This window comes from Artemia sp. Qi Xiang Cuo, chromosome 5, assembly GCF_049724085.1.
Source record: "Artemia sp. Qi Xiang Cuo chromosome 5, ASM4972408v1, whole genome shotgun sequence".
Taxonomy (NCBI): domain Eukaryota; kingdom Metazoa; phylum Arthropoda; class Branchiopoda; order Anostraca; family Artemiidae; genus Artemia; species Artemia sp. Qi Xiang Cuo.
Genome location: NC_142798.1, coordinates 31,498,263 through 31,525,793, shown reverse-complemented (window position 1 = coordinate 31,525,793; position 27,531 = coordinate 31,498,263). Strand labels below are relative to the sequence as shown.

At 33.5% G+C, this 27,531-nt stretch overlaps 1 protein-coding gene across 1 annotated transcript in view; it reads right to left on the bottom strand.

Annotated features, from left to right (window-relative positions):
- Window positions 1-10,116, bottom strand: part of sff (BRSK family serine/threonine-protein kinase sugar-free frosting) — a 214,872-nt gene extending 204,756 nt beyond the window's left edge. Inside the window, exon 1 of the mRNA XM_089088812.1 lies at window positions 9,881-10,116. Coding sequence (XP_088944938.1) covers window positions 9,881-9,986 — 106 coding nt within the window. The 5' untranslated portion in view covers window positions 9,987-10,116. The remainder of the gene's footprint in view (window positions 1-9,880) is intronic.
- Between the last annotated feature and the right edge of the window lie 17,415 nt (window positions 10,117-27,531).

Here is a 27,531-nt window from a genome sequence, read left to right as displayed (position 1 = left end):
TTGCCCTGAGGGTTGTGGGGAGTTGTCATCCTCAAACCTAATTTCATAAACTTTAAACTATGTTGAACAAACTAGCAATCTCCAAATTTTGATTGGATGTGTTTGGGGAAATGGCGGACGTGAGAGCGGGGTTAGTTGCCTTCCAATCACTTTTGACTATTAAAAAGGGCACTAGCCCTTCTAATTTCCAACCAAATGAGCCCTTTTTGAAGTTTCTTCAACAATGCTTTCTATAAAAAACCTTATATGCCCCCAGGGCATAGAATACAACATTTGCCCTGAGGGATGTGGGGGGGGTTGTCATCCTCAAAGACATAATTTCCAGAACTTTCAACCATGTTGAAAAATGGCTGTCTCCAAATGTTCATTGGATGTGTTTGGGGAAAAGGTGGGTGTAAGAGAAGGAATAGTTGCCCTCCAATCATTTTTGAGTATTAAAAAGGGCACTAGCCCTTTCAATTTCCAATTGAATGAGCTCTTTTTGAAATTTGTACAACAAAACTATCTATAAAAACCCCAATATGTGTTATATGTCCCAAGGGCATAACTTACAACCCTTGCTCTGAAGGGTGTGCGGGTTTGTCATCCTCAAACATCCTAAATTCTTGGTCAATCTTCTTAAGGTCATAGGCGGGCATGCCTTGTTTGCCTCTCATTACAGGCAATCTAATGGTCTTATGTCAATTTTCAATTCTTGGTCAACATGCCTAAGACTCAAGGCAGGCATGCCTTTCCAAAAACTAACTAACAAGTATGTGTCCAATAAGAGAGTCATGCTTACTCCCGCCATTTACCCGTGCCGCAGCCATTTAAACATTTGCCTCTCAATTAATTCGACCATCTGTCTTGGCTTTTTTCTTTCTACAATTAACCATGTCTTGATGCAACCTGCAAAATACTTGATAACTTCAATTCAAAATCAGCGGACTCAATGTCAATGTCCAAGAAATAACACATTCTATAAAACCTTATATGCCCCCAGGACATAACTTACAACCCTTGCCCAGAGGGTTGTGGGGAGTTGTCATCCTAAAACACCTAATTTCATAAACTTTAAACTATGTTGAACAAACTGGCAATCTCCAAATTTTGATTAGATGTGTTTGGGGAAATGGTGGGCGTGAGAGGGGGGTTAGTTGTCATCCAATCACTTTTGACTATAAAAAAGGGCACTAGCACTTTCAGTTTCCAACCAAATGAGCCCTTTCTGAAGTTTCTTCAACAATGCTTTCTAAAAAAAAAAAAACCTTATATGCCCCCAGGGCATAAGTTACAACCTTTGCCCTGAAGGATGTGGGAGGAGGGGGGGGGGGTGTCATCCTCAAAGACATAATTTCCAGAACTTTCAACCATGTTGAAAAAAAGACTATCTCCAAATGTTGATTGGATGTGTTTGGGGAAAAGGTGGGTGTAAGAGGGGGATTAGTTGCCCTCCAATCATTTACGAGTATTAAAAAGGGCAAGGGCCCTTTCAATTTCCAATTGAATGAGCTCTTTTTGAAATTTTTACAACAACACTATCTATAAAAACCTTATATTCCCCCAGGGAATAACTTACAACCATTCCCCTGAAGGGTGGGGGGGTTTGTCATCCTCAAAGACATAATTTCCAAAACTTTCAACTATGTTGAACAAAATGGCTATCTCAAAATTTTGATTGGATGCTTTGGGGGAAAGGTGTGTGTAAGGGGGTGGGGGGGGGGGGGGGTAGGTACCCACCAATCACTTTCAACTATTAAAAAGGGCACTAGCCCTTTCAATTTCCAATCAAAAGAAGCCTTTTTGGAAGTTTCTATGACAACACTTTCTATAAGAACCTTATATGCACCCAGGGCATCACTTACAACCCTTGCCCTTGGGGTTGTCATCCTCAAAGACTTAATTTGATAAACTTTAAACTATGTTGAACAAAATGGCTATCTCAAAATTTTGGTTGGATGTGTTTGGGGAAATGGTGGGTGTGAGAAGGGGGTTTCAACTACGTTAAACAAAATGGCTATCTCAAAATTTTGATTGGGTGTGTTTGGGGAAAAGGTGTGTGTAAGAGGGGGGTTAGTTGCCCTCCAATCACTTTCAACTATTAAAAAGGGCATTAGCCCTTTCAATTTCCAATCAAAAGGAGCCTTTTTAGAAGTTTCTATGACAACACTTACTATAAAAACCTTATATGCACCCAGGGTATAACTTACAACCCTTGCCCTTGGGGATGTCATCCTCAAAGACTTAATTTCATAAACTTTAAACTATGTTGAACAAAATGGCTATCTCAAAATTTTGATTGGATTTGTTTAGGGAAATGTTGGGTGAGAGAGGGAGGAGGGGGTCCCCTCCAATCACTTTTGACTATTAAAGCGGGCACTAGCCCTTTCAATTTCCAATTAAATGAGTCCTTATTGAAGTTTCTACAACAATACTTTCTATAAAAACCTTATATACCCCAGGGCATTACTTGCAACCTTTGCTCTGAGGGCTGGGGGGTGTCATCATCAAAGACATAATTTCCTGAACTTTCAACTATGTTGAACAAAATGGCAATCTCCAAAGTTTGATTGGACATATTTGGGGAAATGGTGGGCATAAGAGGGGGCTTAGTTTCCCTCAAATTACTTTCAACTATTAAAAAGGGGACTAGCCCTTCAATTTCCAGTTGAATAAGCTCTTTTTGAATTTTGTAGGACAGCACTATCTATAAAAACCTTACATGCCCTCAGGGCATAACTTACAACCCTTTCTCTGAGGGGTGTGGGGGGTTCGTCCTACTCAAAGACATAATTTCCAGAACTTTCAACTATGTTGAACAAAATGGTTATATTGGATGTGTTTGGGGCAAGGGTGGGCGTGAGAGGGGGGTTAGCTGCCTTCCTATCACTTTTGACTAATAAAAAGGGGACAGGCCATTTCAATTTCCAATCATATGAACCCTTTTTGAAGTTTCTGCAACAATGCTGTCTATGAAAACCTTATATGTCCTCAGGGCATAACTTACAGCCCTTGCCCTGAGGGCTGTGAGAGCCCTTCCAATTTCCAATCAAATAAGCCCTTTTCAAAGTTTCTACAACAACTCATTTGATATGAAGTGCCCTGGTCTGAAGAATGAAACAAATAAATACTACATTGTGCCAACATCATTCTTTACTTAGGCAGCTCTATTGTGCTGCCTATGATGACATCTCTAAAAGATACAGCTTCTTTTATCTAAAAGATAGAAGAAGCTTCCGTTTCACAAAAAACATAAAGATCCATTTTATAATCTCTCAGACTAGTGTATCCTAGTGTACCAAGATTCCCTATCTAACAATCCTAAGCGTCTTATGAGAAATAGGTTAAATAACATTAGAGTCTAGGAGTATCATTACTTGAAACAGTCTGGATTAGGTGTCAGATAGGCTATGTCTACTAACCCCAGGGGCAGATCCAGGCCCCCTAAGATTCTTCCAATGCTCTCATTTGGTTTTTTCCTTTCTTACTCTTTTCTTAAAATGAAATTGTCAATTTGGTCAATTATTGGTATCATTGTCACATTGTCCCCCCCCCCCCCAAGATTTTGCTCTAGATCCACCTTTGGCTAACCCCATAGCCTAATATACAAGATAAGAGATATCATATCAGTAAACAATTTTGGCCAGACTTGACCATTCTGGCGGACTCCATGGAGCAGTTGCTGGAAGCGCTTCGAATCCTACGAGAAGAGGCTGCAAAAGTAGGACTGCAGATAAACTGGACTAAAACGAAAATTATGGCCATTGACCCATCCTCTCCTGCTGCCAATCCTTCAGTTAGCCTGGATAGCACCACTAGCATCGAAGTTGTCCAAAGGTTCACCTACCTGGGCTCCATAATTTCTTCAGATGGCTCGCTTCTTTCTGAACTACAAGCGAGAATATCCAAAGCGTCTTCTGCCATGGGCAGACTGAACCGTCACCTCTGGGGAAAACCGAACATCAGTCGCACAACGAAGCTGCGGATTTTCAACGCCCTCGTCGGCTCTGTGATGCTCTATGGAGCTGAGACGTGGCAAGCTTCAGCCGCAACCCTCAAGGCAATTGATGTCTTTCAGTCGAAGAGCCTGAGGAGGATCGAAGGTCTACGATGGTTCGACTTTGTCAGCAATGAGAAGCTGCTGCAACTCACCAAGCAGTCTCAGTTTTCGACCCAAGCAGCCGAGCGAACACTACGATGGTTCGGACACATACTTCGAATGCCTCCACACATACCTGCGAAAACGATCCATGACTTCGACCCTGTCAAAGCCGGTTGGAAGAGACCTCGCGGACGACCGAAGAAACGATGGTCTGACAGCCTGTCCGAGTTCCTGGCGATGGCAAATATCAGGTTGAGCGATGTGCAAACGCTTGCCATGGACCGAAGTGGATGGAGGAGGCAGACGTCACTCTCTACGCCGAGCAGCGCCCGGCAGGAGACATAAGTCAAAAGTAAGTCAAGATATCAGTAAACAAATAAAATTGGGATACCACCAGATGAGGTTACCTACATATGACAATATAGAAACAATTTTCTTTATATCTGTGCAATAGAATATTGTCATTTACTCTTATATAGAATGCAGTATAAAGTCATACAGATGACTTTATGCCTCATTCTTTTATAGAGCAAACATAAATAAAGTCATACAGATGACTTTATGCCTCATTCTTTTATAGAGCAAACATAAATAAAGTCATACAGATGACTTTCTATACCTCATGCTTTTATAGAGCAAGCAAAAATAAAGCCATACAGATGACTTTTCATATATCTCACTATTATAGGGAAAACATTACTAAAGTCATACAGATGACTTTTTATACCTCACACTATTATAGAGCAAACATGTATAAAGTAATGCAGATTACATTTTATACCTTATACTATTATATAGCAAACATGAATAAATATAAATACCTGTGCCATTTAAACATTTGCCTCTCAATTACTCAGACTATCTGCCTTGGCTTTTTCTACAGTAAGCCATGTCTTGATGCCTACTGCAAAATACTTGATTTTCAATTCAAAATCTCTATAATATTATGAGGTATAAAACGTCATCTGCAAGACTTTATTTATGTTTGCTCTATAATAGTATGTGTTGGGGTTCCACCCCTTGTTTCTTTTCTTCTCAGATAAATGACCAATTTTCCTTTCTGTAATTGTATTTAGCCTATGTATAAGATAATTTTTAATCCTAAGTTAAACTCTGGTTGCTAGGTTAGATTCTTTTGCAATAAGTAAGCTTTGAAGTAAATTCTATTTTGGTCGTCCAGGTCTGAGCCATTGAAAAATAAAATTAAGAAAAAGTAGAATGAATTTTGAATGGTGATTGAGAGGATTGGCTAGGGCCAAGCAAAGGTCCACCCCTATGCAAAGTTTGTTGTACAGAATGAATATTATTTTTGAGTAAGTCTACATTGAGACCCCGTTTGGGGAAGTCTATTCTTTTTGTTATATGTGTGTGACCTTTTGGAAGATTGCAAGTAAGCTATTTTCTACAACTGTGTAGACTATTTTTTCTAGGAACCCAGACAGGGTAGGAAAAGAATTACAAGATACCGTCATTATTATATCGACAGGGGAGTTTGTTACCTTCCAAGGAGATAGCTAGAGATTTTAGTGGTGACCCAAGTTGGGTGTACCCTTGGTCTTAGAATTTGGCCATTTGATCACATTATCATACCCTGGGGCAGGGTATATTGTAAATTGGGTATCAACAAACCCTATATTTACAGAACCATTGTGGTAAGTGTGGGCATCCCATTATAATATTCGGCACTGCTGGGGGCTTTCCCCTCCAGTAAGTGGTGTAGGACCATTTTTGCACCAATAAGTAGTGACATCTGTACCTTACCACATGAATACGGGTGCCAGTGGTGGCTTACAACCCAAATAGTATGAGGTATAAAAAGTCATCTGTAAGACTTCATTTTTGTTTGCTCTATAATAACAGGAGGTATAAAAAGCCATCTGTATGACTTTCTTCTTTAAGTTTGCTCTATAATAGTATGATGTATAAAAAGTCATCTGTATGCCTTTATTTATGTTTGCTCTATAATAACAGGAGGCATAAAAAGTCATCTGTATGACTTTATTTATAATGCTTTGTAGTAGAATGATATATTAAAAAGTCATCTGTATGACTTTATTTAAGTTTGCTCCATAAAAGAAAGGCATAAAAGTCATATGTAGGACTTTATTCATGTTTGCTCTATAATAGTATGAGGTATAAAAAACCATCTGTATCACTTTATTTAGGCTGCTCTGTAAATGAAATCATGCAGGCTAGGCTATAAAAAACCATCTGTAGGCCTATGACCTTTTGTTGTTTTCTCTATGTATCATTGGGGTAATACAGCTTCTTCTGTAAGACATTTTAATGGATCATATATCAAATAAGAAAACCAAAAAGTCTTCTGTATAACTTTATTCTTACTTCTTTTTAATAATTTGATGTTTAAAAAATCATACAGAAGACTTTATATCATTCTCCATGTTTAAAGGAAACACAATGCTTTCTTTTGTTTGACTTTATAGTGTTTCTATATAAGAGTAAATGAAAATATTTGTTGCTTAGAGTAAAAGAAACAATTAGCCTACTTTAATAGTCAAACATTGCTTACCCACCAGATGGCTAATTTGAAAGTGTAATTTGACAAATTTTAAATTAGCCAGCCAATATTATAAGCCTTGGAGTCTAGCTGGACATAATGAGACATGTCAAGAAAAAAATTCTTACTCCATGATCAGCAGAATAATCATAGTTAACAAATTTTGAAGGGGAAAACCCTTTATCTTCACTTCTTTCCTTGTTTTTCTAATAAATTCATTAATTTCTTAAAACCCATATGTTTACAGAGTATATACCTCCAGTCCCCTAGCCCACTTATGTACAAATATATACCCAGAATGGCATCCTGGATCTAAATATAACATTTGTTTGCATCACAAATGAACTTTACACCCATATTAGCTATGGTATAAATTTAGAATTGGTAGTGTTGACAAGGAGACATGTTAAAAAAACAATTCTTACTTTAAAATATTTATAATGATCCTGGTTAAAATATTATCCAAGGGGAGAACATTTATCATCAATTCTTTCCTCTAAAAATCCTTTGTTTTCTAACTTAAAAAAAAAAATTCAATTTAAATGCAATGCATAAATCTTTTGAAATTGCTGCTATAATAAATTGTTTTTATAGATAGATTTCATTCCGGCTGAGTTCTTTGGACAAGTTCCCGGCAGAGTCCGTTGATTTTGAATTGTAGTTAGTTTAGGTTAGGTTGTCTTAATATTTTGTATATATATATATATATATATATATGTATATATATTGGAGTGTTAATAATTTGTTACAAGTGATAGATTCTTTGGTGAATGTTTCTGCTAAAAGAGTCGATTCATTTGATTTTACTACTCTATATACAAATTTGTCACTTAATTTAGTATTCTAAAAATTGAAAATGGTCATAAAGAAAAATTTTCTTTTGTCTAATATCAGATTTTTGAAAATTGATACTTTTAATTAAAAATCCCGATGGACGAATTTTTTTAGAAGTACTGTTAATTCAAGATGTTATAGCTTGGATATGGTATGTGATTTATTGGAATTTGTTCTATTTAATACTTTTTTAAGATTTAATGGGAATTTATATAAACAAACTGTTGGCATTCCTATGGGTGGGAATGCGAGTCCATTCATAGCAGACCTGTTTGTAAGTCAATTAGAATACGAATATATGATAAATAAAAATAGCCCAAGCAATGTAAAATATAACCTTTCAAATAATAAAAGATATCTGGACAATCTCTTAGTGATAAATTGTGCAGAGTTTATTGAGATTTCAAAAAATATTTATCCACAAGAGTTAATTCTGGAGCCTAGCTGCGGGATAGGACACTCTGATCATTTTTTAGATTGAAACATTAATATTTCAGATAATAGTAAATTAGCTTTTAAAATATATAATAAAACGGATGATTTTAATTTTGAAGGAATTAATTTCCCATTCCTCGAAAGTAATATACATTCAAATATTACTTATTCAGCTTATTATTCCCAATTATTTAGGTATGCAAAAATTTGCAGTAATTACACAGATTTTAAAAATAGATGTAAAAAGCTGAGCAAAAAACTGATCTTAAGAGGTTTTTCTGCCAAAAAAAATTAGTTGGCAATTCAAAAAATTTAGTTTTATGTATCATGAACTTTTAGGTAAATAGGCTATACAAAAAATTATAAAGAAATACTGAATGATATTTTAATATAATTTCTTTTTCGCTTTTTTTTTTTGGAATTTTGAATTTGTAGACTGTTTTCAAACAAGCTTGAGGATCTTTAAATCTGTAATTTGTTCCAGATACCAATAAAAGACACATATGGACCAGTCTTAATTTGTTCCAGAATGGTCTTTGCCAGTGACCTCTGGGATTTTATTAAGGAAACAATGAAACACTTTTTGTATGTAATTTTTAATAGCTTTACTAGTATGCATGTATTTCACAAGTTTTACCTGACATAGGGATACCATAAAGATTTATGGTAGAGGCTCCACTGTCCCGGGTAAAGAAAGTAAAGCCTTGAAACCCATTAAGGCAGGTGGTATTTCTTCTGAAGAGCCTTAATAGAAGGTACTACTTGGAAATACTTTGCTAGATTTAAGGTGCTTTTGTTTGTAAATTTTCAATGACTTACATTTATTGATGACGATTTTGCATGGATTTGGACATTTCTATTTGGTTGATGGTTCGGTTATACTGTTTGGTCTTACGTAGTTGGATAGATGAGAAAGGTCAAAACCTCGTTCAAGTGAACATTTGTCTCAATTGCTGGATTAGGACGACTTTTTTTTTTTTTGCCAAGTAATTACCTTTTAAACATAATATATATATATACATATATATATATATATATATATATATATATATATATATATATATATATATATATATATATATAGAGTAAGACACCCAGTAGTTGGAAACTTTAATCACTTTTTGACATTTAAACTACTCTAATTACTCTATTATACCACCTAGAAACTTAATTTTTGTATCAAAAAATTCCTGAAGAATTTCTGAACAAGTAGGTTACTAATTCAAATAGTTTCACTTGTACAGCGCCTCCTATTTTTGAATTTACTAACAAGTGACAATTCTGCCTAAACTCAGACATACAAACGGCTCATTGTAAATTATTTATTAAAATAGTATAAAAGATTCTGTCCAAGAATAGGCAGGTGGCCGACTACTGGGTGTCTTACCCTATATATATATATATATATATATATATATATATATATATATCCTATATATATATATATAGGGTAAGACACCCAGTAGTCGGACACTTTAATCACTTTGAAAAAGTTTTGACATTTAAACTACTCTAATTACTGTATTATACCACCTAGAAACTTAATTTTTGTATCAAAAAATTTCTGAAGAATTTCTGAACAAGTAGGTTACTAATTTAAATAGTTTCACTTGTACAGCACCTCCTATTTTTGAATTTACTAACAAGTGACAATTCTGCTTAAACTCGGACATACAAATGGGTCATTGTAAATTGGTCATTAAAATAGTATAAAAGATTCTGTCCAAGAATAGGCAGGTGGCCGACTACTGGGTGTCTTACCCATATATATATATATATATATATATATATATATATATATATATATATATATATATATATATATATATATATATATATATATATATATAGTTTAATTAATGTTGTTACAGACTATGCCAAGTAGTCAATAAGCATTTATTGTTTTCTTTTACCAGGAGAATCTAAGCTTAGCTGGATGTCAGACAATGGGTGCTTAAATGTACTCTGATGCCTACACAGACAAAGGCTAGCCTAATTCATTCTAATCCTACCTGTTTGTCCTTTACCAAGGGTCTTTTCCAACCTATAAGGGCCGACATACTGCCGAGCGTCATTACTTGAAGATGGCTTTTGATGATTACCATTCATATTGGACATCTTTCCTATGTTAGGCTATCCTAAATGCTTTAGGCTAAATCACTCTAAGCCACACTATTAGAACTAAAAAAAATCAGACACCCAAAAGAGCACAATCATTAATTCGGTATAGAGATTCATTCATGGTATTCAAACGATTCTAAGATAAGAAAGATAAAATAACTGAAAAGTTTTCTTCTTCTTCTAACGAGCTGTTACTACGGTACACTCTCACGCCACACACCCTTTAGTCAGTGTTGCCACTATAAATTTCCGAAATCTGTGAAAAAAGTGCCAAAACCCTGTGAAATTCGTCTAAAAACATCTGATTACTTTCAGAGCGTGTTCAGGCCACAGACAAGAGGTATGTAACAGACAAGAGGTATGATAATACTTCTTGTATGTGGTTCAGGCCTTTTTAATACAGTTTACTTTTGGTAGTCCAAAGTAGCAACGCTAGAACTTTACTAGCAAATACACTTAAACCTGGGAAGATCTGCCTCTGGCCCGAAAACACGTCATGGAAAATTGAGAGGCATGCTACCCAGTAGTCTTTTTCCTGCATGAGTTCTGCAGGTTTTTCCAGCTTTGATATTAATGTTACCTATAAATTAAATGTAGCGCTTGTTGAATTTCAATAGATGGGAAAAGGATATCGTCATCGAGAATGTCAACAGAGTGAAATTTATATCGATACCGCTAACTATCTTAGTCGAAAAGTAAAGAACCAATCATCAAGAGTCATTTTCGCTTCGAAAATTGCATCTTCAATCTCGAATGCAGATTCTCAATAATAATGGTAATTTTATTTTAATAAGTATTAAGAATGTCGAAATGAAAACAGTCCACCCTCTTGACCCACCCTATTTCTATTCATGCCTAAAAACTGCAATTCTCTAATGCCCGTGACGCATTATCGATACTTATCGATAACGTTGAGTTCTTTACGCTAAAGCTATGCAAAAAAGATAAGAGACGTTGATCTTTGGTAGCAAATAAGTATCTTTGGGTGCGACAAGGTCCGAACGGCTGTAGTAGAGAAATATCTGTTTTGACCTGCGATAACCTACATGGTTTTAAAGTTGAAAATAATATTATTCAATCCACATGGAAAAATGTATGATCACCTTCGCACGGTATTCCGCGTTGTGTAATTGCACCTTAAGTTGAGATGCATTGGATTTTCCTTAAAGACTATGTGGAAAAATGTAGTCTTAGAAATGACTGGAGGCCAAGGCCGTATCCAGGGGGGGGGGTTACCCGGGTTGTACCCCCCCCCCCCCTCGAAATTTTGACCGAGTCGAAAATAAGTCGAAAATTAGTAAAACCTAGGTAAAAATCAGTAAAATTGGTCGAAAACTGAGTCAAAAATTTGTAACCCCCCCCCCGAAAAATTCAAAATTAGTACCCCCCCCCCCCGAAAAATAATCCTGGATCCGCCCTTGCTGGAGGCCACATTAAAGATGGGTTGATTCTTCGTCTTCATGTCAAAGTGTTCGGCGGCGAAACTTTTTTCTGGGCTTATGAAACCAAACTGTGGATCAATTTTAATTTCAATTTTTTACGAGTGATTTCGGGTCACATTGAATCAAAATTAAAATTACCAAATTTAGCTCCGTTTGTTTTTAGTTTATCTAAAAAATTTTAATTCGAATATCAATTCACTAATTTGTTATTCTAATTTGTTTAATTTTAATTTGAACTTCGTAATTTTAGCTAAATTTTAATTCTAATTTTAATTCGATATGACCAGAAAAATTCCTTTTTTTAGCAAAAACGATATAGCCTATCAAACAAATTTACTACTACAGTTTTTCCCCTGAATTCAATGGGGGTGCTACCATTTCATATAAAAGTCACAAGCACTAAACGTCATTTCTTCGACAAGAAAAATTCGTCATTTCGTCAAACCGTCAACTCTTCGACAGCCATAACCTCGACACATCAGTCCATCGACAGTCACAATGCTACTAGTTTCAACGTCAACAGTCATAACATCGACACGTCATTTCATCGACAGTTTTTTAGATGAAATGACGTTTCGATGTTATGGCTGTCGACGTTGTGACGAGTAGTGATTGTGACTGTCGATGAGTTGACGTGTCGATGTTATGACTGTCGACGTTGTGACTGATTTTTTTCGATGAAAAGACGGGTTTTGTCGATGAAATGATGTTTTTTGTCGATGAAGTGACGGTTAACGATTGTGACGGATTCTACCAATGAAATTACGCTTTTTGTTGATAAAATGATAGTTTTTGTAGATGAAATGACAGTTAGCGATTTTGATGGATTTTTGTCAAAATCATTAAAAAACTTAGATAGTTAAATAGTTTTCTTTAATAGTTAGACAGGTTAAGTCCCAAGATCAAACTTAAAAAGGAACGGGGACTTATAAAAACTGTGGGGTATTATCCTTTTAGTATCTGTTTAAAGGAAGGCCGAAAAAACATTTATATGTAACGCGAAGGATAACGTATTCAATTGCCAATTTATTCTGCTTCCAAAGTGCCGAGATCGTAGCTTGCAAGTCAGAGATATCATAGACAGCGCAAGAGCTGTATATGTTGTTGTATTTTTTTAATGTTTTAAGTTATTTTTATATGTTAATATGTTTAATGCAGTACACCATTTGATTCTAACTCAGTTTCTGTTGTTCGTTGAATATGGCTGTACCCACAGAAAGAGCATAAAACTATCAGGTTTGTATAAGTTTGAGTGAAGTTTCAAGAGCTGATCCTACTACAAGGAGTCGTATCTCACCCCAAGCGATGCCAGGCTGTATATACCGTCTGAGCGAAGTGAAAGCCATCAAAAATCTACAAGGCAGACTTTCTCTAATTTGTACTTTACTGAAAAAATTCTTTTAAATGTTTTCACTTTTCTAACTTTAAAAAAATCAAAAATTAATCAAGATTTTAAGGAATAAATATCAGCATATGTATACTAAACTGGCAATTCAGATTTTTTTCAGTAAATTCATTTGAATTTGTTTCCGTAAAGTACAAATTATATTCTGGCTTTTAGAAGGCTTGGGGTTTAGAACCCTACTCATATTAATTTCTGCTCGTTTTGAGTTTGACTCTGTTATTTATTTTAATATCTGTTTGTTTTGTGCTTCATTTATTTATTGATACTGATTTGTGGTAGTTGTATTCTTGGTAGATTATTCGATTCTATTTTGTTCATTTTGGTTTAATGGAGTTCTTTACTTTCTTTTTTTTTAACTTATTTTGTTGAAAAAGTTTTTTTTAAAATTAATATTGAGAAAAAACAGGTAGTCAACGGAATTAATTCCATGTTTAGACGGTCCAATTTTTTTTAATGAAAAATTGATCGTTTTCCATCGCCATCGCTTTCGAACGTGACCATAAGAGATCGGCCAATTTTTGGCAGAGAACATAAGATATTCGGAAGTGGCAGTGAGAAATTCACAGTAAAATGTTTCAAAATTGTATCCTTCTTTTTTTCTTTTCGGAATGAATATCTGCTGGGTTATAGAGAAGCTTGTACCACTGAACGAGAGTGATCAAGTCAGTAATCTTGTTTACGTAATATGATATTTAACATTTTTACTCTCCAATCGGCCGATTTCTTCAAAATCGAGGAGCGACTACGAACTTTCTTTAGAAGAAAGTCGGCCGATTTTTGGTAAAAACTGCCGTTTTTATCGCCGAATAGTCAATTATCGACGAATAATCAGTCCGTCTAAACACGGCCTAATAACGGATTAGTAGCATAGATCAAAGATAATTTAAAGGGAAGATATTGCACTGACCATTTTGGATGGCTCCAGAAACCGCCCTGACCTCGAATTATCCAATCAATAGATGGTGTAGCAAACCATTAATCCATGGATCGTCCTATGGCTAAACTATGGGGTATGACCAAATCGTATTAAGTGACGAAGATTTCAACAACAGATGGCTGTTGTCTTTATCCATACCTTATAGATAAAGTATGGAAAGTTTGAACAATTCATAGTAAGTGATAAATATCCAAGCAAGAAATGGCTGTAATTTCGTGTGCCAATGGACTCTATGGAGTGTAATATTATATGCTAACGGAATTATCTCTGGCATAGACCAGTGAAGTCAAATTCTCAAGCCCGATATTTTTTCAGAATAGGTTCAGTTTAATGCTCATTGTAATGGTCTTGAGTTCAATCAATCACTTTCTTTTGATTTTTTGTTTTTTACACAGACACTTACGATTGCTACTATGTAGCTGGAACCTAGTAAAGAGCGAACCTCGGCCTATAGTTACCAAAAGTTGAATAACATGCTTTAGGAAAAAAATTGGTGAGAAAAAATATTCGAATTACACTGATTCAGGAATGGTGACTGTTCAGAATTAACATAACATTTTCTTTTTTGCGAAAACAAATCTTCCAAATTTCACAAAAAGATCCTGAAAAATGCAATGAAGCTTTGGATTTGATTAATAGATGTCGTCTCAAAATAACTAAAAATAATCCGAAAATGTAAGCTCTACAAAATTCCACTTTTAGTAGAAAATTAGGTCATATTAAGAATCTTTAGCACAAAAACCTGTGACTTTCTACCATTCAGCAGCAAGAACCTGTGAACCTGTGACCATCATAAAAACCTGTGAAGTTTCACATGAAACTTGTGACCGTCGTAACATAGGCTTTAGCCTCTCAATTCTTTTATCTTCTTCACTACCCAAATTTTGTTAAAGCCGGACGTCAAATTTTTATTAAAGTTCTGCAGGTTTATTCAGGGCTGCTCAGTTGCTTTAAAGTGGGAGATCAGTGTTGCTGAAGATGCAGTATCTATTATCAGTATTTACTTGTAAATGAAGTGTCTGCTTAGTTAGAAAGGTCGTAAAAGGAGATTAAGTTTTATTAGAAACAGCTCCTTTTAAAAAATAAAATAAATAAAAATACACAAATCTTTTAAAGATCTTTTCTTTCATTTATTTCAGTCATTTGACAATTGCTTAACTTGTGGCTTTCATTTTCATAAAAATAGTTCCGACCTCTTTGGCCGTTTTGTTACTATGCTTTACAAAATTAGTTAGACGAAAATAGCGACGAAGACCACACTGCCTTTCCATAACAAACAACAAAAGTACGAAAAACAATAGGAAAATCTTTTTGCAAGACAGTGGAGATAATTTGAATGAATATTTCGGCCTTATGTCCAAGGGCCATCCTCAGCAAGAAAAAAATATATGAAATAAAAAAGACTCACAACAACATGCGACCAATAAAACCAAAAAGTAAAAATTTTTCAAAGCAGTCCTAGCATCCTTACTTCAGCGAAGTTCAACCAGGACTGATAAAAAGTAAGGTAAAATAAGGCGATTCAATGAGATGAAAGAAAAATCATTTAAAAACACGTTATTATTGCTAATCCAGCTTTTTTGGCAGCTAACCTCAAAGGTCTTTTTGTGACCGGTTCTGTGTTAATGTCTATCGGTTTTTTAAAATATTTTGTAAAATCATTTTTAATTAAATTTGTGTATAGAGCGTTTAGTGTATATTCCCCCAAGTCCCTATTTAAGGAAATATTATTATTAATCTTAAGTCTAATTTCAATTGATTCTCGGACTACTTGCTTTATGCCTAGGTCATTGCTAATAAGGGCGGATTCATCAAAAAGTATATTGTGGCTAGGATTTTCAAAAATATGGCTTCCTAATGCAGAATCAGATGAAACAGCGGAAATATTAGAATTTAGAGCTTTGACTATATCATCTTTTGCTGTTGTATGCGCTTTTCTAAATTCTGGTGTGTTCTACCTACATAGTATTTGCCACAATCGCATGGTATTTGATAGACCCCTCTTTTGCGAGTAGCTGGGGTTTATCTTTACCCGAATTTAGTAAATTTATGATTTTAAAATTATTTGTGAATACTAGATACAGATTATTTTTTTGTGCAAACTTTTTTAAGATTTGTAGTTTTTTGGGATGTAAGGGTGGTAAATTATGTTTAAGGGCTTGTCAGAAATCTCACATGGTAAACTATAATTAATTTTACGGGAATGTCTTTTCAGTCTACAGTTAATTATACTATTAATAAATAAAATAGGATACCCATTTCCAAAAAGTATGTCCTTGATGAAGTTTAATTCTGCTGTGATGTGGGAATCAGAACAAATGTTTAGGGCACGATTGACGATGGATATTACGACTGCTCTTTTAACTTGTGGGGAGTGGTTTGATTTAAAATGCAAATATATATTATTTTGTTTTGGTTTTCTATAAATAGTAAATCTAAAGTAAACAGTAAATTTCTATCGTATGTATCAAGGTGATCTAAAAAACCCTTAAGCTCATTTTCCCCATAGTTCCAGAGTGAAATTACGTCATCCATGTAGCGTCCCCAAGAGATATGTTTCTAAAAACACGAATCTAATGCCCAATTTTCAATGTGTCCCGCATAAATATAGGCCAGTAGCCTAAAGAAGGTCATGCCTATTTCTAAACAATTGATTTACTAGTAAAAAGAATTTCGGAATAGGTAATACATCGAATATTTCTTACAAAGTTTAACTAAGGTCATTGAGAATTCGCAGTATGTTCCTATTGCTGAAAATTCTATTGAATAAAAATTTTCTTTGATTTTATTTTCTAATAATTGTTCAGATGCTGTGACATCAATATTTGAATACATTGAAACAATGTCAAAGCTACTTATAATTGTATTTTCTGAGATATTTACTTTTTTGAGTTTTGCAACCAAATCTTCCGAATTACATATATATGATTTTTGAGAGTAAAGCAAAGGTTTAAAGGCTGTGCATAACCATTTCTCAATATTGGATGTGGGGGATTTCGTACAAGCTACTATGGGCCTTAAAGGAATGCCTTGCTTGTGTAATTTTGGTAGACCATAAAACTTCGGGCAAAAGCTACCGCGGGGGAAAAATTTATTGCATAGCTTTGGAGTGATTTTACTATTTTGTTTTAAACTTTTTAGTTCATTTACAATTTTGTTTGCAAATTGATTTAGAAATCGAAATCGCAAATCCAATCCCATTCCTAGATGTGTTAGTTATTCGTAGCTTCGATAAACTCAATTTTACTATTTATAGAAAACCAACACAAAATAATAGATATTTGCATTTAAAATCAAACCACCCCCCACAAATTAAAAGAGCAGTCGTAATATCCCTCGACGATCCTGCCCTAAACATTTGTTCTGATTCCCACATCACAGCAGAATTAAAATTTATCAAGGACATACTTTATGGAAATGGATATCCTATTTTATTTATTAATAGTGTCAACATCTATGCACTGGAAAGATACTCCCTTAAAGTTAATGATTATTTACCATGTGAGATTTCTGACAAGCCCTAATACATAATAAATCTCTCCTAAATTCCCAAAATCACTAATAGTCTTAAAAAAGTTTGAAAAACAAACAACTTCTGTGTAGTATTCACAAATAATTTTCGAATCAAAATTTTCTAAATTCTGGTAAAGATAAAACCCCAGTTACTCGCCAAAGAGGGGTCTATCAAATACCATGCGATTGTGGCAAATACTATGTAGGTAGAACACACCAGAATTTAGAAAAGTGCATACCACAGCATAATGATGATATAGTCAAAGCTCTAAATTCTAATATTTCCACTGTTTCATTTGATTCTGCATTAGACAGCCATATTTTTGAAGATCCTAGCCACAATATACTTTTTGATGAATCCGCCCTTATTAGCAACGACCTAAGCATAAAGTAGGTAGTCCGAGAATCAATTGAAATCAGACTTAAGATTAATAATAATATTTCCATAAATAGGGACTTGGGGGAATATACACTAAATGCTCTATACACAAATTTAATTAAAAATGATCTTACAAAATATTTTAAAAAACCGATAGACATTAATACAGAAACGGTCACAAAAAGACCTTTGACGTTAGCTGCCAAAAAGGCTGGATTAGCAATAAGAACATGTTTTTAAATAATTTTTCTTTCATCTCATTGAATCGCCTTGTTTTACCTTACTTTTTATCAGTCCTGGTTGAACTTCGCTGAAGTAAGGATGCTAGGACTGCTTTGAAAAATTTTTACTTTTTGGTTTTATTGGTCGCATGTTGTTGTGAGTCTTTTTTCTTTCATATATTTTTGTCTTGTTGAGGACGGCCCTAGGACATAGGGCCTATATATTCATTCAAATTATCAGTAGGAAAGCCATAATATCTCCCACGAGCACACCATATATGCGAGCACACCTAGGGAGAACACCTGTGTTGTCAGTCCCGATCCCACACCATATATGGGCATGGAATCCCCAGGGAGAACACGTTTCAGAGAAATGTCTCCGGGCGAAGTTTATTAATATCTTTGGTGTTAGTCCAGGAGAATTGTTTCCGGGCGAAGTTTATTAATATCTTTGGTGTTCGTCCAGGAAAATTGTTTCCTAGGAATTTCAAATGTGACAGCGCAGGGATCTCAAAACAAAGGAAACACGCTGAAATTACGTTTAGAGATTATTTGGGCGAAATCGTTTAAGGCATTTTAGGGATTATTTGGGTGAAACCGTTTTAGACATTTTAGGGAATTATTTGGACGAAACAGTTTGAGGCATTTTAGAAGATGATTTGAGACACAAAAGGGCCCCATCCCCCCAGCTTTTGGTTCCCCCTCGAATATATTCTTCAGAACAAGTTCTTTATGTAATGTCCTTCCTAAACCCATTTTACAAGTTGAAGTACCCATCCTTTTCACCCAAAACTTTACTTTACAGCTTCTGGGCCCAAAGTCCTACCCCTATCCCTCAACCCTATCCCTCCACCCTCCCTCCAACGCCCTCCACCTCCTCCCTCCCACCAACCCCCCAATCTTTTTTTAGTTTTTTTTTTTTAGTTTTTTTTTTAGTTTTTTTTTACTTTTTTTTTACATCTCATGGAATGTCTAAAAACACATTTAAAACACAAAAAATTCATATTTAATATTTTCTAACTTCAAAATGGGAATGATATAGATATGTGTGTCGCAACTTTTACTATTAGAAAAATAATGTTTGTTGTGACCAATTTTTTTTTTTTTTTTAAACTTTTTTTTTTAAATCTTATAATTTAATTAAAAACACTTAAAGCACAATTGTTTTATGCCTACGTACAACCAAAATTTATGTAATATTTTCAAAGGCATTTCAGAGCAAGTTCCTTTCTTAATGTCCCTCCTAAACCCATTTAACAAGTTGAAGTACCCATCCTTTTCACCGAAAACTTTACTTTACAGCTTTTTTGATACCTCAACATCAAGCAATACTTTTCAAAAGACATTTCAGAACAAGTTCTTTACGTAATATCCTTCCTAAACCCATTTTACAAGTTGAAGTACCCATCCTTTTCACCCAAAACTTTACTTTACACCTTTTTGGATATCTCAACACCAAGCAATACTTTTCAAAAGGCATTTCAGAGCAAGCTCTTTTCATAATATCCCTCCTAAACCCATTTTACAAGTTGAAGTACCCATCCTTTTCACCCACAACTTTACTTTACAGCTTTTGGACCCCAAGTCCTACCCCTATCCCTCAACCCTATCCCTCCACCCTCCCTCCAACCCCTCCACCTCCTCCCTCCCGCCAACCCCACCCCCAAACTTTTTTGAGTTTTTTTTTTCTCTTTTGATTTTTTTTCTTAGTTTTTTTTTAGTTTTTTTTTAAACTTTTTTTTACATATCATAGAATGTCTTGAAACATACTTAAAACGCAAAAAATTCATATTTAATATTTTCCAACTTCAAAATGGGAATCATATAGATATGTGTGTCGCAACTTTTACTATTAAAAAAATAATGTTTGTAGTGACCAATTTTTTTTTTAACTTTTTTCTTACATCTTAGAATGTCATGAAATACACTTAAAACACAAGTGTTTTAAGCCTACGTACAACCTAACTTTATGTAATGTTTTCAAAGGCATTTCAGAGCAAGTTCCTTTCTTAATGTCCCTCCTAAAGCCATTTTACAAGTTGAAGTACCCATCCTTTTCACCCACAACTTTATATTACAGCTTTTTGGATACCTCAACATCAAGCAATACTTTTCAAAAGGCATTTCAGAGCAAGTTCTTTACGTAATGTCCTTCCTAAACCCATTTTACAAATTGAAGCACCCATCCTTTTCACTAATAAATTTAGTTTACAGCTTTTTGGATATCTCAACACCAAACAATACTTTTCAAAAGCTATTTCAGAGCAAGTTCCTTTCTTAATGTCCCTCCTAAACCCATTTTACAAGTTGAAGTACCCATCCTTTTCACCAACAACTTTACTTTACAGCTTTTGGGCCCCAAGTCCTACCCCTATCCCTCAAACCTATCCCTCCACCCTCCCTCCAACCCCTCCACCTCCTCCCTCCCACCAACCCCCATCCCCCAAATTTTTTTGAGTTTTTTTTTTCTTTTTTGATTTTTTTTCTTAGTTTTTTTTTGTTTTTTTTTAAACTTTTTTTTTACATCTCATAGAATGTCTTGAAACACACTTAAAACGCAAAAAATTCATATTTAATATTTTCCAACTTCAAAATGGGAATGATACAGATATATGTGTCGCAACTTTTACTATTAGAAAAATAATGTTTGTAGTGACCAATTTTTTTTTTTTAACTTTTTTCTTACATCTTAGAATGTCATGAAACACTTAAAACACAAGTGTTTTAAGCCTACGTACAACCTAACTTTATGTAATGTTTTCAAAGGCATTTCAGAGCAAGTTCCTTTCTTAATGTCCCTCCTAAAGCCATTTTACAAGTTGAAGTACCCATCCTTTTCACCCACAACTTTACTTTACAGCTTTTCTGATACCTCAACATCAAGCAATACTTTTCAAAAGGCATTTCAGAGCAAGTTCTTTACGTAATGTGCTTCCTAAACCCATTTTACAAGTTGAAGTACCCATCCTTTTCACCCACAACTTTACTTTACAGCTTTTTGGATATCTCAACACCAAACAATACTTTTCAAAAGCCATTTCAGAGCAAGTTCCTTTCATAATGTCCCTCCTAAACACATTTAACAAGTTGAAGCATCCATCCTTTTCACCCACAGCTTTACTTTACAGCTTTTCGGATATCTCAACACCAAGCAATACTTTTCAAAGGCATTTCAGAGCAAGTTCCTTTCTTAATGTCCCTCCTAAACCCACTTTGAATGTTGAAGTACCCATCCTTTTCACCCACAACTTTAATTTACAGCTTTTTGGATACCTCAACACCAAGCAATACTTTCAAAAGACATTTCAGAGCAAGTTCTCTTCTTAATGCCCCTCCTAAACCCATTTTACAAGTTGAAGCATCCATCCTTTTCACCCACAACTTTACTTTACAGCTTTTCGGATATCTCAAAACCAAGCAATACTTTTTTTTACATCAGAATGTCATGAAACACTTAAAACACAAAAAATTCATATTTAATATTTTCCAACTTCAAAATGGGCACACACACAAAAACTTACACACACACACACATACACGAACTTACACACACACACACACACACAAAAACTTACACACACACACAAAACTTACACACACACAAAAACTTACACACACACACACAAAAACTTACACATACAAAAACTTACACACACACAGAAACTTACACACACACAAAAACTTACACACACACAAAAACTTACACACACACAAAAACTTACACACACACAAAAAAATTTAGAAACACACAAAAACTTACACACACAAAAAACTTACACACACACACAAAAATTTACACACACACAAAAACTTACACACACAAAAAACTTACACACACACAAAAACTTACACACACACAAAAACTTGCACACCCACACACAAAACTTACACACACACACAAAAATTTAGACACACACAAATACTTACACAAAAACAAAAACTTACACACACACACACACAAAAACTTACACACACAAAAAAAACTTACACACACACACACACACAAAAACTTAAAAACACAAACAAAAACTTACACACAAACTAAAAAAATTACACACACACACACACACAAAATTACACACACACACACACACACAAACTTACACACACAAAAAAAATTACACAAAAACAAAAAATAACACACAAACAAAAACTTACACACACACACACACAAAAACTTACACACACAAAAAAAAACTTACACACACACAAAAAATAACACAAACACAAAAACTTACACACACACAAAACTAACACACACACACACACAAAAACTTACACACACAAAAAAACTTACACACACACAAAAACTTACACACACACACAAAAACACACACACACAAAAAAATAAAAAAAAACACACAAAAAAAAAAACACACACACCCAAAAAATCTTACACACACAAAAAAACTTACACACACACAAAAACTCACAAAAAAACACATAAACTAATACACACAAAAAAAATAATACACAAAAAAAAACTTAAAAACAAAAATAAAATTACACACACATAAAAACTTAAAAACACACACAAAAAAATAACAAACACAAAAACTTACACAAACAAAAAAACTAACACACACACACACAAACTTACACACACAAAAACTTACACACACACACACAAAAACTTACAAACACACAAAAACTTACACACACACAAAAACTTACACACAAACACACAAAAAACTTACACACACACAAAAACTTACACACACACACAAAAAACTTACACACACAAAAACGTAAACACACATAAACTTACACATCCATAAAAACTTACACACACACAGAAACTTACACACACACACAAAAACTTACACACACAAAAACTTATCCACACACAAAAAAACTTGCACACACCTAAAAACTTACACACACACACAAAAACTTACACACACACAAAAACATACACACACACAAAAACTTAAAAACACACACAAAAAAAAAAACAAAAACAAACTTAAAAACACACAAAAAAACATACAAACACACAAAAACATAAAAAAAAACACACAAACAAACACACACACAAAAACTTACACACATAAAAAAAAACTTACACACAAAAAAAATTACACACACACAAAAACTTACACGCACAAAAAAAAAACTTACACACACAAAAAAACTTACACACACACACACACACAAAAACTTACACACACACATAAAAACTTACACACACACACATAAAAACTTACACAAACACATAAACTTACTCACACATAAAAACTTACACACACAATAAAACTTACACACACACATAAAAACTAAGACACACACAAAAACTTACACACACACACAAAAACTAACACACACACACAAACTAACACAAACAAAAACTTACACACAAACACAATATTACACACACACAAACACACACACAGAAACAAACACACAAACAAAAACTAACACACAAACACACAGACAATTACACACACAAACAAACTAACACACACAAAAAAACTTACACACACACACAAAAACAAACACACACACAAAAACTTACACACACACACAAAAACTTACACACACACACAAAAACTTACACACACACAAAGACTTGCACACACACAAAAACTTACACACCCACACAAATTTACAAACACACACAAAACTTACACACACACAAAAACTTACACACACAAAAAAACTTACACACACACAAAAACTCACACACACACTAAAACTTAAACACACAAAAAAAATTACACACACACAAAAAAAATTACAAAAACACAAAAAAAATAAAAAAAAAAAAAAAAAAAACAAAAAAAAAAAAAAAAAAAAAAACAAAAACAAAAAAACAAAAAAAAACATACACAAACACAAAAACTAACAAACACAAAAAAACTTACACACACACAAAAACTTACACACACACAAAAACTTACACACACACAAAAACTTACACACACACAAAAAAAACTTACACACACACAAAAAAACTTACACACACACAAAAACTTTCGCACACACAAAAACTTACACACACACAAAAACTTACACACACACAAAAATTTACACCCACACACAAAAAATCACAAACACACAAAAAATTAAACACATATAAAAACTTACACACACACACAAACAAACACACACAAAAAAAATAAAAAACAAACAAACAATAACAAAAACAAAAAAACTTAAATACAAAAAAAAAAAATAACAACCACACAAAAAACTTACACACACACAAAAAAATAACAACAACAACACAATTACACACACAAAAAAAAATTACAACAACACACTAAATTACACACACACAAAAACTTACACACACAAAAAAAAATAAAAACACAAAAAAAAAATTACACACACAAAAAAAACATAAACACACACAAAAACTTACACACACACACAAAATATTACACACACAAAAAAAAACTTACACACACAAAAAAACTTACACAGACACAAAACTTATACACACACAAAAACTTACACACACACACAAAAAAAAAATAAAAAAAATAAAAAAACTTACACAAACAAAAAAAATTAAACAAACAAAAAAAATTACACATACAAAAAAAAACTCACACACACACAAAAAAAAACTAAAAAAAACATAAAAAATTACAAACATACAAAAACTTACACACACACAAAAACTTACACACATACAAAAACTTACACACACAAAAAAACTAACACACAAACAAAAACTTACACATATACAAAAACTTAAACAAACACAAAAACTTACACACCCAAAAAAACTTACACACACACAGAAAACTTACACACACAAAAAAAATAACACACACACAAAAAAAAACAAAAACAAACAAAAAATTACACAAAAACAAAAACTTAAACACATACAAAAACTTACACACACACAAAAACTTACACACACACAAAAAAACTTACACACACAACAAAAACTTACACACACACAAAAACTTACACACACACACAAAATCTCACAGATATACAAAAAAACTTACACACACAAAAAAACTTACACATACACAAAACTTATACACACACAAAAAATTACACACACACACAAAAACTTACACAAACACAAAAACTTACACACACACAAAAACTTACACACACACAAAAACTAACACACACACACAAAAACTTACACACAAAAACAAACTAACACACAAACAAACTCAGACACAAGAAAAAAGTTACACACAAAAAAAAACAGACACACACACAAAAAAAAACACACACAAAAACTTAAACACACACAAAAAAACAAACACACACAAACAAACTAACAAACAAATAAAAACTTACACACAAAAACTTACACACACAAAAAAACTTAAACACACACAAAAAATAACAAACACACACAAAAAAACACACACACAAAAACTTACACACACACAAAAACTTACACACACACAAAATTACACACACATAAAAACATACACACACACAAAAAAACTTACACACACACAAAAACTTACACACACACAAAAACTTACACACACAAAAAATTAAACACACACAGAAAATAAAACACACACAAAAAAAGTTACACACACACAAAAACTTACACACACACAAAAACTTACACACACACACACACAAAACTTAAACACACACAAAAACTAACACACACACACTAAAACATACACACACACAAAAACTTACACACACAAACACACACAAAAAGTTACACACACACACAAAAACTTAAACACACACAAAAAAATACAAACACACACAAAAAACTTACACACACACACAAAAACTTACACACACACACAAAAAACTTACAGACACAAAAACTTACACACACACAGAAACTTACACACACACACACATAAACTTACACATCCATAAAAACTTACACACACAGAAACTTACAAACACACACAAAAACTTACACACACAAAAACTTACCCACACACAAAAAAACTATCACACACACAAAAACTTACACACACACACAAAAACTTACACACACACACACAACAAATAAAACTCACACACAAACTTACACAAACATAAAAAATTACATACACATACAAAATTACACACACACACACAAAAAAAAACACACACACACAAAAAAATACAAACACACACAAAAACAAAAAAAAAAAAACAAAATTACACACACAAAAAAAACATACACACACAAAAAAATAAACAAAAAAAAACAATTACACACACACACAAAAAAATTGAACACACACAAAAACTTACACACACACACACAAAAACTAACACACACACATAAAAACTTACACACACACACATAAAAACTTACACAAACACAAAAACTTACACAAACATAAAAACTTACACACACATATAAAAACTTAGACAGACAAAAAAACTTACACACACACACAAACTTACACACACACAAAAACTTACACACACAAAAACTTACACACACACAAAAACTTACACACACACACACAGAAACTAACACACACACAAAAAATAACACATACACACACAGAAACTTACACCCACACATAAAAACTTACACACACACACAAACTTAAACACACACACAAAAAATTACACACACACACAAACTTACAGTCACACACAAAAACTTACACACACACACACAGAAACTTACACACACACAAAGACTTGCACACACACAAAAACTTACACACCCACACAAATTTACAAACACACACAAAACTTACACACACACAAAAACTTACACACACATAAAAACTTACACACACACAAAAACTCACACACACACAAAAATACACACACACAAAAACTTACACACACAAAAAAAATTACACACACACAAAAAAAACGCAAACACACAAAAAAAAAAAAAAAAAAACACAAAATTACAAACACAAAAAAAAAAACACACAAACAAAAAATTACACACAAACAAAAACTAAAACACACACAAAAACTTACACGCACACAAAAAACTTACAAACAAACACAAACTTAAACACACACAAAAAATTACAAACACACAAACAAACTTACACACACACAAAAAAACTTACACACACACAAAAAATTACGCTCACACAAAAAATTACACACACACAAAAAATTACACACACACAAAAATTTAAACACACACAAAAAAAATTACACACACACAAAAACTTACACACACATAAAAAACTTACACATACACAAAAACTTACACACAAACACAAAAAACTACACACAAAAAAAAACTAACAAACATGCAAAAAATTACACACAAAAAAACAAACTTACACACACAAAAAAACTTAAACACACACAAAAACTTACACACAAAAAAAAAAACTTACACACACAAAAAAACTTACACACACAAAAAAACTTACACAAAAACAAAAAATTACACACACAAAAAAAACTTACACACACAAAAAAAACTTACAAACACACAAGAAATTACACACACACACAAAAAAACTTACACACACACAAAAAAACTTACACACACAAAAAAACTTACACATACACAAAACTTATACACACACAAAAACTTACACACACACACACACACACAAAATTACACACATACAAAACTTACACACACACAAAAACTTACACACACACACACAAACTTACACACACACAAAAACTTACACACACACAAAAACTTACACACACATAAAAACAAACACACACACACACAAACTAACACCCACAAAAAAACTAACACAC